This window comes from Pinus tabuliformis, chromosome 5_2 (assembly GCF_031772625.1).
Source record: "Pinus tabuliformis cultivar Carrire ecotype Pingquan chromosome 5_2, CPIR1, whole genome shotgun sequence".
Classification (NCBI taxonomy): Eukaryota; Viridiplantae; Streptophyta; class Pinopsida; order Pinales; family Pinaceae; genus Pinus; species Pinus tabuliformis.
Window position 1 is genome coordinate 323672557 of NC_142306.1, and position 14182 is coordinate 323686738.

The 14182-nt window shown below is 36.0% G+C and overlaps 1 protein-coding gene across 1 annotated transcript; it reads right to left on the reverse strand.

Annotated features, from left to right (window-relative positions):
- Window positions 1–7255: 7255 nt before the first annotated feature.
- On the reverse strand, window positions 7256–11287 carry LOC149158809 (uncharacterized). The gene is made up of 5 exons (XM_089433387.1): window positions 10741–11287; window positions 10381–10536; window positions 9378–10202; window positions 8011–8484; window positions 7256–7794 (listed from the first exon to the last, which is right to left on the reverse strand). The coding sequence occupies exons 2-5, from the start codon at window positions 10405–10407 to the stop codon at window positions 7726–7728; spliced, it is 1395 nt and encodes a 464-aa protein (XP_089289513.1). The 5' UTR covers window positions 10408–10536; window positions 10741–11287; the 3' UTR covers window positions 7256–7725.
- Between the last annotated feature and the right edge of the window lie 2895 nt (window positions 11288–14182).

Below are 14182 nucleotides of genomic sequence, written 5' to 3' on the forward strand. Positions count from 1 at the left end.
ACCATGAAAGAGATACCATAAAAGAGATATATGACATAAAGACGAAATATCTAAAGTAAGACTTATGAATGTCACCAATAGCATCTGATAATCACCATTCAGATCAGCAACCAAGAGATCCTTTTGTTCTCCTTTTGCCTTTGTTCCACCTGAATCAACAACAAATGTGAACTAGAACCAAAGGCTTTAAGATAATGCCAACAATGCATCATTGGAAGATTATCTGCTCCCCCTGAACCTGTGCCAGATGATCTCTGTCAGACCTATATCAGACTTTCTGCAACCAACACCTGTCCCTGCTGATTTCCTTCAAATCTCCATATACGCGTCTGTATACACATAAACAGGCGTATATACACAGATATCCCTTACGAAACACGCGTACACCATATACGCGACTATCCCCTTGTAAAACAACGTATGCACGCGGATATCCTTTAAACAACACGCGTACACAAATTTCCATATCAGCACCCTGTAAATGTCCTGTAGAGAATAGGTCATCAACCTATAACAAGGTATGTCTGCATCAATTCATCCCTTTGAACAGAATTCAGAGTCATTCACATTGTATCATGTGTGAAACCACCATAGCCATTTCATCAAGCTCTACATGATCCAAGTATCATTACTTGGGTACATCTGCATCAATTAACATATGTAAGTATAAACCTATCATCAGATAGATACGAACTCATCATCATGTCTCCAACAAAGTGACTTTGAGGAGTCATCCATGAATCAGCACTATGTATCTTGAGCTCAAACTCTTTTGACAAAGCTTCTTGATATCATCATCAACAACAATTTTTATCCACATGAGTGCCTGCATCATAACTGTATGATCTTTATGCATATGATATCAAGTGAGGAAGATGTGTATTCAAGCTTTGTACTTCTCCTTGTCCTTATGAAGATCACCATGTAAGCACCATATATGCATCATCAAGGAATCAACCATAAATCTGATCTGATCATCAACTATGTAACCCCAAGAATCATATGTGATTTTATCATAGACAACTCACAACCACATCATAGCAAGATATATCATTTAGCCATATAAGAATCATCACCAAGGACTATTAACCATAATGCCAACAATGAATTATTAAAGGCATATGCTCCCCCTCAACCTGTGCCATCTGTTAGATCTGATCATGCATATATCAGCAATAAGCATCAAGACATCATCATCATCATCAAGTTAGGATCAAAACACTACTAGACATCTTACAAGTATCAAAACATTTTTACACATCCTCAACAGACTGTAACTATTAACCAATAGAGCAAATAATGGACTGAATCATATCAGATCCCTTTTCTGAGCCTGTCCCCACTGCTTTTCCTCAGACTGACATATACGCGACTTTGCAGTGTCGAACTCGCGTATATACGCGACTTCCCTTTAAGGAACTTGCGTATGAGATTCAAGACACTGAAGGTTTACACTTTCAGCTCCCCCTGAGTCTGATATGTCTGTGCTGTGCTGTGTCTCAGTACATTGTGCTGACTGTACTTCCTTCTTCCTCCATATCTTCAAGTGTGATGAGGTTTTCTCCTTTTGGTGTGATGTCCATCCTTTGTTCCTGCATTCCTTTGCTATATGTCCAAGCTTGTTACATGCATAACATCTTACATGTTTCATATTCCTCCTGTAGCAATCAGCAGCTTTGTGACCATACATATTACAAGCAAAGCAATATCCATTAAAGTACCTTGATTGAGATGACTTGTCTGCATAATGGTCTTGAACTCTTCTTCTTTTACATCTAGCTGCAACATGTCCAAGATTATGACATACATAACATTCAACATTATTCATAGGAGGAGTAAAAGATTTTCTTTGAGGAGTCTCTTTCCTTGATTGTTGATGGGGTTGACCTTTCATCTCCTTGTTGATCATTTTAGATTTCTCTTTAGAGTTCCTTGCCTCACCTTGTGAACTAGATTCACCTTCAACAGATTCATGAAAACCAAGACCAGTCTTGATAGCAGGAGATCTTTGACTACTAAGAATATCATCCAAGACTTTAGAACTATCTTGAAATCGTAACAGTTTATCCTTTTCTTCTAATTTACCTTTCAAGATATTTACCTCAACTTGAAGTTGTTCCTCCTTTTCTAGACATTGCTTCTTCATGTCTTCTCCATCTTTTCTTCCTTCTTCCATTTGTTGCTTTAGATTGAGTATCTCCTTTTCTTGCTTTTCATACAGATCCTGCTGAATTTGACGAACTCTGAAGGCACATTCCAACTGTGATTTTAAGCTGATGACTTCGTTGTCTTGTTTTTCAATTGCTTGGTGTAGATCTTCATTCTGCTTCTTGGATTCTTCAAGATCTTCCTTTAGTGAGAGGATCGTAGCTTCAAGATTTTCATAGTATCTGGATCTATCTTTGAGTTTCTTGATGGTTGTGCTTCTTTCGTTGACTTCTTTTCTTAATGATGTCACTTCATGCTGCAATTTTTGACATTGGTCTTCCTTGTCCTTGAGTAGCTTTCTTACCTTGTTTCCTTCTTCTAGTTGGGCCTTTAGTTTGGTAACTTCTTCTTTGAAAGCACATTCCCTTTTGTTCAATAGATCTTGCTGATCTTTAACTTTGTCTGTAAGCCTTCTAAATACTGCCTCTATTTGATACTTTTCTTGCTCACCCATAAAAGCATGTTCAGTAGTTTCACTATCACTTCCATCACTTTCACAAGGAAATATAGCAGGAACATCAGAGGATAACACATTCATACCTGATAATGATTCTGAATCTAATTCTGAATCTGATTCTGAATCTGAAGAACTTCTTATACCTAATCCCCAATCGACTCTCCCACTGTCATAGATCTTCTGAGATGTCTTCTTCTTCCTATGAGCTTTCTTCTTAAGCTTCTTTCCCATTGTTCCACGGATCTCCTTCAAGCGATCAAGCTTCTACCAAAGGACCTGCTCCGATACCAATTGTTGGAAATAATACTGAGAGGGGGGGGTGAATCAGTATTATCAGATCAATCAAACTTTTCAATTTCATACTCAGAAACATATACGCTACTTCAATTAAGTGAACCCGCGTGTACACGCTACTGTGTCTAATGAAACTTGCGTATATCCAGAGATCTTATAATTCAGTTAGCTTAATCTTCAGTAAATGCATCAGATCATTATTAAGCATATTAACAGTAAACAGGTGCAGGAAAACAGAACAGAACATCACACAAGAGCCACACACATGAACACAAAGATATAAGGTGGAAACCCAATGTGGGTGAAAACCACCTGCTGCAAGTCATCTCAATCTTCTTCTTAATAAGAAAATCCTTTTACAATATTTGTGCTGGTGCAGTCTTATACCAGTACGGGAGCTACAACCCCCTTTGCTCTTGTACTAGCCGATCCATTTACTAGTACGCAGGCTGCTACCTGCTATAATGCTCCAAAGATCTCCTTTAGCTTTTGTACTAGCTTAGATACTAGTACGTAGGTGCTTGCCTACAATCTTCTCACCTCCAGGTACCACGTTTCATCAATTTTCAGACTGGATACACTGAAGCACAACACATAATCTGAAAGGCCACTTTTCATCCAATTTTCATACTGGACCCATAACTATCATTGAAGCTCAAAACAATCATTAAACCCTGAATCACTGAAACCCTGTTAACAACAGTCACCAGAACACAGAGCAGACACAGAACTCTGTAATAACCATCAGATCCATCTGCAACTTCAAATATCAAGCTTTACAATGTATACGCTACTTCGATGAATCAAACCCGCGTGTATACGCGCTTTTGCCAAAGACAACCCGCGTACAGATCTAAAAATAATTTCTCTTAACTTGCAGCTGTACCAGACATCAGACATACTCATAACACTTATAGAACAATACATGCGTCAGTATGTAGATCTAGAATAAGCATCATAAAGATAGTTCATTTCAAACCATTTGATCCCGATCTCTCCTTAGATCTTGTTCTCCATCAACCGGTGAGATCTCTCCTTAGCTCAGATCAAGCAATGCATCATCAACCCATAACCAGCATACTGGATCTAATGCTTCATCAGATATTCAAGACATTTCAGATACACTTGCCTAATGATTCCTTCCCTTTATATAGCCTTAGGCCTTGTTCAATACCAAGAGCCAAAACCATAGAAATCCAATACCATCAACTTCAAAACTAGGGATCAACACGTCCGCCGAGACGGCAAGGTCCAAAACCATAGGCACAACTTCCAAGGAATAACCGCCATGGACCAAAGGTACTTTTCCACATATACGCGCTTTTGCTGAAGCCAACCTGCGTGTACACGCGACTTGGGCTTAACGAACCTGCGTGTATGAACTTTCTCTTCTTCTTATAGTCTGATCATCAATTCCTTGCTGCTGACCTTCTGTACTATGATTTGTCATCAGTGAGGTTTGCCATCAAGGACAACACTTATCTCATAATGCCAACAATCTCCCCCTTTGGACTTGATGGCAAAGCTAACTTGTCACACTTAGAACTATCATCTAATTCCTTTGAGCTGTCCTCCATCAGTCACATCTGATATATCTTCTGAAGATTCATCCAGTTATACATAAGTGAGATATTCTTCTATGAGAGGGTTGCCATCAAGTACAACACATGCATCATAATGCCAACAAATCCATGTTCGAAATTTCAAACCCTCCACATAGACAATTGACAATTGAAGTGATGTTTCACCTTCCCAAAAAAATATTTAAATCTTTGAAACATAATCCTAATGTCAAGGATATTGAAAACTATAGCATATTTGAAACTCTAGCATAAGTTCCTTGTGCTATGTCTACCTTAGACATCCTCTAGAACTGCCTCATTCAGTAAAAAGAATTGCTATCAACAATTGATGGTTTTAACTCCAATCATTCTCAATTAGTAAATTTTTAGCATAACAATCTAAAGCGACATTTGTCACACCATACTACTTTCTATATTCATGTTTTATCATCTATGATAATCATTTTCATGAATACATTGGATTAAGGTTATTTATGTGTGTTATGTCATTTTCATGTTGGTAATCCATTGGCTTTGTTAATATTGTCCCATCACCAATAGTGCTAAAGGACTTTGGTGGCATTATTTTAGGTCTTCTAGAATTATTTCATTATTCTCCATTCAATAGGAGAGAAATAACATGAATGTAGGGGTAGAGAGTGTTGATTCTCCATTAGATTATAATCTCCTCTTGGGTTACAATTGCATGTTTTCTATGATTTTTCCGGTCTCTATAGTCTTCGATGTAATCCATTTTCCCCATGATGAGATGATCATTACTATGGACTACTTTTTGTTTTGTAACCATATCTGGCTTCCTGTTCAAGACACAATGTTCCACTCAATAATAATTCTGTAAGGAGTTGGGAAAATCTAGGTGTTGGGAGGTAACTTTCCCTATTGAGAACTTTCAATCTTTCCCTTAATGATATCTTACATTAACTATGTCCATCTGTATACGATATGACAAATTTCTATTGAAATCACACAATCACCTTTTAGAACATCAACTTTTGAAGATTTATGGATATGATCGGAGCATTTTGTCATAGTTTAATTCCAACGATGTCAATGATTTTGTCCATAATTGAGATTTCATATGAAGCCATTCAAACGGCTATAGCAAACACGATCATATATGTTCTTCTATGGAGAAATTGATTGGATATATTCACACGCATGTGTCTCTAAATCTCACTTTCCTGTGGAATATTTAGATATTGTATTTCCTTTGAATGAATCCATCTTCGAATCTATGTTTAGTGCCAAAAATCCATTGGAATACATGCAACATAGGTCATTTTTCCTTCCCAATCTAAATCAAATGGAAAATGGAGTTTGGTTTCTATCATGTATCAAAATTTAATTTTAAATTCTTGTATAGGTGTCCTTGTGATAAATGATATATGCATTGAGAAGAATATAGAGAATATTCTGAAAACCCTATCAATCAATATATCTAACAATACAAATGCCATAAAAAATGTGTTGAAAATGTGTTGAATGAGGCATATAGTTCTTTAGATGAGATTCAAGCCTACACTTTTCTTTTCCAACAATTTCATGATATTTTCAGTTGGACATACAAAGAAACGCCTCTTAGACATTAAAATTGTCAAACATGAAACTAAAATGCATGGAAATGTAAATCCTATTGCGGAAAAACTTTCGATCAATCAACCCTTAATAGGATGCAACTATTAACATAGAAGTGAAAGCTGCTTAAAACCAGCTTCATTTAAGTAGGCCGCCTGATTATGTGGGTTTCTAAACCGATACGTATCGGTAAAAACAAAGGGACATACGTATAGGTAAAGAAGGGACAATTCATGTGTGTAAGGATCTTAGATTTAAAGAAGATTTCCCTAGGGACAATTATCGCAATGCAATTATCAATATCAATTGTAGGCATGAGGGACGATTGTAAAACTGTACATGGAGTTGAGCAATGGCGAAATAGAAGGCGTAAACATGCACTTAGAAACCAAACATCCACAATAAAAATGGAATTTAGAATATGATGGAATACAAGCAAACGACTCTTGGGCTCTTGATTATGATCTCATAAAACAAATTTTTTTATTAATGGCATGGACCTCTTCCAATAACATGAATACTAGATAAGGCGACTTTAAGTACAATACAATGAACTATATGCTTTAACATAATAAGGTGAATGAACCAAAAATAAAACTTCGCGACCTTAGACTCAACACGATGATCTCTGTGGTTAAACATTATAATGCGAATGTCCCAAAAGAGCTTTGCGACTTTGAACTTAACGCAATGATCTATATGATTAAACATAGTGACGTGAATGGCACAAAAGGCCTTTCACACCAATGTAAATCTCTCTGACAAGGTAAAGTAGGATTATATGTTTGCGTACGGTGAGTAACCAGAGATAATAGTGCCACACCAGTTCCAAGGGAACCTTTGCCCAGCTGTAAGGAACGAGGTATGATTCGGTGTAGTATGTATTAGTGTTGTTTTGTGTAGGCTTAGGAGCATTACATCATATTGCGAAATAGCGTGTGAATCTCTCCTTTAGCTGCCCCACTGGGCCAAATGTGTGGAACAACAAAAATATATAGAATATGGTTTTAATTAAGGATAGATGCTCATAGATACATGATTCAGTAATCAATTGATGAAAGTAATTTAACCTGTCTAGCCCCAGAAGACTTATGTAAGTCTCTTTCCAATCATCACTGGAAGCTTTACTATTGACACCCTCATTGACACCTTGTGGAACTCAATACCAATACCTAAATATTGGACGCAACATAAAACATATAATCTCAGGAAGCTCATGATTCTTTACAGCTTAGCACTATCATATAAGATAATAATTTAACAGTCTTGGATCATAATCCTTGCTTGTACAACCATCTGGTATCCTGGTCATGAAGTACATTTAAATCCAAACTATGACATAGATGAATGGGATATTCATAAAAAGAAAACCAAATCTAAATGTCACCCAAGCGCAGGAACTATCCCCGAAAAGCATTCATTCAATTGATAAAAGTTAAAAGTTTCCCATGCATGCTGCTGGCTTGATGTATGAGATTCCAACTGATAGCATGTCAATGTTAGTTTCACTATGGCTCCGCATGAAAATGGAGACCCTACAGTACTTGATTTAACTTGATAGCAGCAACGGAGACAGATTAATGAGGTAAATCAGCCTCCACTGGGGGGTCAGCATGAAAAAGTTTGTTGTACTGCCTGAGCCAATTCCTCCACACTTAGCTTGCATTCAATTCCAATCTACACAACAAGCAGGAACAAGGAATTTAATTTAATAATGGAAAATAAAGGTCATATGTTAGTGGAAAATGTTTAAACACTAGAGGGTTGTATGATGAAGAAATAAAAAGGACTGTAATCAGCTAATGAACATATTGGAACTAAAGTTCTGTTGACTGAAGTTGTTTTGAACCGAAAAATATTGAAGAAAACCAAAATAATATGTACACTCAATACCTTTAGTGTAAGAGAGTTGAGAACTGTGTCGTCTATGGTGCTGATGTTGAGATGCAGAATTTCCAAGGAGAGATTCTCCAAGGCACTGACGATCTTCAGAATTTGGCCGGGTATCTTATGCGATAGGGTTTTCAGGAGAGCATTTGAGCCAGCGATCTTGACTTCTACCTCTGCCACAGCAGACTTGGAATTGGCAACCAGCTCTTTTACTGTCTCGAAGTTGGAATCAATGCTGGTGCAGGGCATGAAGGACTGGATATTCTTGGGGCGATAGGGATTGCCTGGCTGAGGCGTCCGAGGGCTGGCTGGCAAAGGCCTCGGGCTTACCGGGGGCCTGGGACTCGAGGAGGGCCGAGGACTTAGTACTTCTGTGCAGTATGCCTTCCTTTGCTTCTGGGACTCCAGTGACTGCAACAGCTGCTGTAACTCCTTGATGAATTCGATAACTCCACCTATGATTGAGGCCTGATCACCCTGAATGCCATATCACAAATTAATACCAGCACAAGCTTGAAGTTTTGTTAATTAGTGAGAAACAATAATAATAATGAGTAGCCTATAAAGTAGCCATCGATGACAAATAGCACTTATTGGAGATTTCATAATCTTAGCTCAGCTAATTAACACGTCACATAATAGGTTTGTTAGTCCGTTGTTTCACACTAGCTACCTACATAACACTGATAGACCACGAAAGAAATGACGAGAAAGCGAAGGCAGAGTAGTTAAGCCTATCCACCCTATGATCTATCAATCATTATAATCATTTTACCATGAATCAACTGTTATGTTTGAAGACCCCACTCCATCATAATTATCATTAATAATCATTCATGGCAAATGACACTGATTTGCAGTAAAGGTATTAGCAGTAGAGATATTAGCCATCGATGGCAAATAATACTGATATGTACAGGTATTTTACTTGAGCAAACAAGTTCCCTTGTCACAGTTTCCCAGATAAAGATTTGCAAGATGGGGATTCATTGGTCACTCTTCAGTGAGTGAGTACATGCGGCAAAGTGTCAAGCATTAACACTAGCATGGGATTGGCTAGACATAAATACTGATGGAGGCTATATTAGCACGGCATTGGCTGGACATAAATTTCGATGAAGGCAATATTTGCAGGGATATGAGCAAATGTCACTGAGAGGCAGTAGAACTGTTAGCGTTTCATCTTAATGATAGGATTCAGAAACTAGCAAAAACATAAAGGCCCATCTCACACATGGTTGTGCTTGGAAAATTGCAAACACAGATATGTAGTTTCTAGAGTTTTGTGTGCTTAATCAGTGAAATTTTGATAATATTTCTACGTCTGAATAGATATAACTTTAGGGATAGAGTTAGGGTTTAGACATTACTCTTTGGACGTAAAAGCCAGGCATGAGAGAACGTAACACAGCCAAATGTTCGTTCATCTGCTTTCTCCTGTTTCGTTCCACAGCTATATGTGTCATACGTTGTTGGCCATCTCCTTCCCCCTGATCGCTAGTTGCGGTTGCCAAGGCCTGAAGGCGCTTATGCTTTGGTTTGTCTAAGCCCTGATCTGTTTCAGACTCTGAGAAATCCGATGGATGAATTCGTGAACGCAAGTAACAACTCTTAGATTTCTGCAAAAGAGATTTGCATGAGTCTGACTTAAGCCGGTTTTTCACTGCATGATCTTCTGCGTTTGTAAATTTACGCAAATCTTTGATCTCGGATGAAACTGACTCTGAACGGTTCAGTGACGTGGAATTTATGCTCTGTGGTACGTTCGTATCCGAACAGCCATGGCGACCGGGGTTTGCTGAGAAAGAAAAATTGAGAATGTTGTGGTCAGTCTCAGGTTCTAGCTCGGATTCTTGCTCAAGTACAGGTAATTCGTGAAGGTGTGACACTTCAGCGATGTTATCGCCATTCTTGTTACATGTACTGCTTTCTTCTTCTATAAGACTAATAAATTTCGATGCCTCCTGATGATTGTCAGTATCTAAGAAGTCCAAAATGCCAAACAAGTCCTGTACTGGGGAATTAGCAGTTAAATTCCCGTGAGAGAACTCATGTGAACTGAATATATCACACAGTATATCTCCCATGGGCGTAGCTTCCTGATCCTCCCCAGATTCTATCATGTTAATGCTGAGGGAAGGAATTAACAAGCTGGGATCAGATGCAGCTGCTAGATTGCTACACCTCCCTTGTACCTGCATATTGAACTGCTTACTTCTTGAGAACTGCTAAACTATGTACTGATAATAATCGAAGCAGCACCTTGAAAAACCCACATATAAATAAAAATGGTTTGAATCTAACTAATGAGCCTAGCAATTGTCTGCAAGTGAGTTCAAAGACTTATAAATTTATTCAGTGTAAAAGACTTACAAAAAGTGCTTCTGCCTCTCCAACCATCTTCGCTTTATTGTTTGACCAGATATTTTGGAAAAGCAAACACAGGAAACTGAAGAACAAGTGCACCTGCTTTTACATCCAAATAACCAGTTGTTACTGTAGAGTTGCTAATGCCAAGAACAACTACACCTGCTTTGACATCAAAATAACCAGTTGTTATTATAAGTTGTGAATGCCAAATATCTCTCAGTTATCGAGAGGGAGTAATGAAGCTATCCGTGTGCATATGATATTAGTGGAAAGTATGAAAACCATGTAAAAAGATTTGTAAGAACTCAGCTTGAATTTGTTTATGCTGTCAGAATACATGAAATCAAAACACACGGGACCGACCTTACACTACAAGAAAGTCAGTGCTAATTTTGATAATCATTGCTTTAAAACGTCGACTGTGTCTTTTAGAGTACAATTAGGGCATGAAACTCATGCTTTCCTCCAACTTCAATGGAAGCTCATCCTTCCCTTCAAGTCCAATGGAGGATCTGTACTAATTGTTATCTCATCCTTGCCTTCAAGTCCAATGGAGGATCTGTACTAATTGTTTTGATAGAAAAATGCAACCTCAGGGAACCAATAGGGAATCTGTGATTAGGGTATGCAAGGGTAAGTGGGTAAGGATGGTGCAAGGGCTTGAAGGTGTCCGTTGGAAGTGCAGTGCAGAACTGAGGAGGAAGCAGAAGGGTGTCAGGAAAGAGCCGTGGAGGTAGAGGTGGAAGGATGCTGAGCTGAGCTTCAGTCACAGGGAGTACAGAAAGGGGACAAAGGTAGCCTTTACATTTTCCAAAGCACTGACAATTGTATTTGTTTATGTCATATACGCTGCGAGTGCTAGGGACCTCATGTAGCTCGGCAATACGAGGGAGCAAGCAATGGTTGTACGTTTTCCTTGTGAGTCACCAACAGATTGGGCTCTGTGGATTGCCCATAGGGAATTTATAGTATGCTGTTCCCGTGCTAAAGGCTTCAGAAGATGACAAAGGGGGTAGAATGGGAGGCGATGCAGGCAATTTGCAGTTGCATTGATTCAACAGTATGAGCAATTGATTACCTCCTGGCATCATCTGCTCATTCAAGTGACCACATTTACTGTTCCATTAATGTTGTCATCTTGGTAATAACTTTACCAACTATCTCTTTCTGCTACCTGCAGGCAAAAATCCAATGGCTATCCCCTCATTAATAAGCCCGGAGAAGGCCATTACAGGGGCGATGGCCTCATAATTTGGGCGCATAACATACATACTTGTTCATCTCGCCATTTATTTTAATTAATGTTGAGATTCAGATGTACGCGAACTGTTAATTCGGTCACAGAAGTTGGAATGTTGGTCTTTTTAGCTGCTTCAAAGAAACAAATAAAAGCTGGATATGCCTCTGAAAACGATGTCGACCGAGCATTCTAGTTATTGTGCACGGAATGTTATAAGTTGTCATTCGCTACAAAGAAAATGTGATTTTGGAGAAAAAGCAATACTGTACAGTCATTCTAGATGAAAAGTATCACTATTTATCTTGACATTCGAGTGTCGTGTTTAAGCACATTTTCACGTTATATAAGAAGGTTGAATCGGATTTAAAATATGAAAACCGACAAATCCTAAATTGTGTGGATGCAAAATTTAATACAGTGAAAGGTAACAAACTTTGTCATTTTATTTTAAATGAAAGAAGTATAGGAATGACATACGTATATATACGTAATATTAATGATAATTTATGAGCATGAATGTCATACGTATATATGTGTAGTATTAATGATAATTTATGAGCCTGACAAGCTGAAAGGAAGAACATAGTTAGCAATGGTGTGGTAACAGAATATGTAGCAATAACTACTTGATAAGACTGGAGTTAAGACCTTCAATTTGGACACCGTTATATCAGATTAAAGATATATTTGGTAAGACAACGGGATGAGATCCAAAAACTTCCCATGATAATCAAGCAAGAGGTATTTCAGCAAAATTATAAATACATATATATAATTTTTAATATATTAATGATATAAAATTCTAATGGGGTGAAATTATATATCATTTTTGAACAGATGACTTAATGTTTTAAGGGGCGCCATCACTATTACTTAAAATCTTATAAACATAAAAACATTGAAAATAAGAATTAAAATTTTCATTTATTAAAACTAAATCATAAAATAGATGAAATATTATTTTTTTATAAAATAATACAATATTAGGTGTATTGGTCATAAAAGTCCCCTGTAACCTATCGATAGTAATAGCTGAAAAATAATAACTACTTTCAAATTCGAGTTATCTTGGTTTTACCAGTTTAAGGCTTAAAATATAATAAAGGAAACTGCAATGGATTATATGAATATTAATATAAAATTGTTATGAATTTCGATTTTTTCTTTTGAGTTGTAATTTGGTTTTATTTTAATTGAAAATATTTAAAGAAAGAAATTTAGTTTTCAAAATGTTGAGACGAATTTAAATGAGTTATTATAATTTATAAAATAATAAATTGAGTAATTAGATTTAATTATATTTATATTTTATTAAATTTAGATTTTAATTATGTTAATTAGTATTTTTATTTTAAAATAAGTGTTTTTAGAATTTTAATTTAATTGTTAATAATTAAGTGTATTGTAGGGATTTAACTTTTAAAGAGTATTTTAGAATATTTTTAATAGTATATACGAATTTAAGGTTTGGATTTATCTCTAAAGCAATTATGCCTTTTTTCCATTTTAATCAAATTGATTAGTTAAAAGAAATACTATATGAATTATTATGGAGTGAGTTATGGTTTTTTGGACATATCATATTGATAAGCCATTTTATTAGCCCATGATATTTCACCAAAACTTATTTACAAATTAAGAATCTTTATAGTAAAGTGGAGATAAATCTCCACGGTTAAGAATTTTGTTCCATGTTTCTAAATGTAGATATGTTTAGCTTAAATATAAATTATTATTAATTATTTTTATAATTAATAATAAATTATAATTTAGTTAGTGTTTATGATTTTTTCTTAATTTTAGCAATGTCTAATGTACTTTCAAGAAAGTGTTTTGACATTTATTATGGAGTGATGTCTATCAATATTTACTAATACGAATTTTTATTATAATTAATAATGTTTGATATATACTATATAATTTATTTTCATTATTGAAATATCAATATGTACTTTTATTAAATAGATGCTTAAATTGAATAAATTTATTCATTTTGATGTGTGCTATATCAAAAAAACTTAATATATTAAAATATTTTATGGTATACCACACTTTATGTATAGTTAAGATAGTATCAATGATGGTAATAATATATATATATATATATATATATATATATATATATATATATATTTCTCATAAATAAATGGTAAGAAATTATAAGTTAAGACGTAGTTAAATTGGAGATCGTCTTGAAATCTTTGTGGGGTTCTGTGTAAGAGTGGACATGAGTTAATCTAAACAAATAAAAATAAAAATAAATTATAAATTTATTGGACATATATATATATATATATATATATATATATATATATATATATATACACAAAGAGAATTGGACCATGGTTATGGGGTAATGATACTACGTAGTTTCCTGGTTTTGGTGCAACATCCATGGTGGTCACCTCCATGCCACTGTGTAAGACTTCCAAACCTTCCTCTTCTCTTTTGGTACCATCAAGTTCTCAAATACATTGGGAATAAACTTGAAAACATTAAAAAATTTATATGGAGAGAACAAAAAAAAGAATGTTCACCTGTGCTAGGATTTGTGTGGAGATCTTA

Excerpts from the sequence above, each read along its gene's own strand:
- LOC149158809 (XM_089433387.1), bottom strand. The coding sequence starts at position 10,407 with ATGGTTGGAGAGGCAGAAGCACTTTTT. Across the intron at positions 8,485-9,377 it reads CTGGCTTTTACGTCCAAAGA|GGTGATCAGGCCTCAATCAT; the intron begins GTAATGTCTAAA and ends TATGGCATTCAG. Across the intron at positions 7,795-8,010 it reads TCAACTCTCTTACACTAAAG|ATTGGAATTGAATGCAAGCT; the intron begins GTATTGAGTGTA and ends CTTGTTGTGTAG.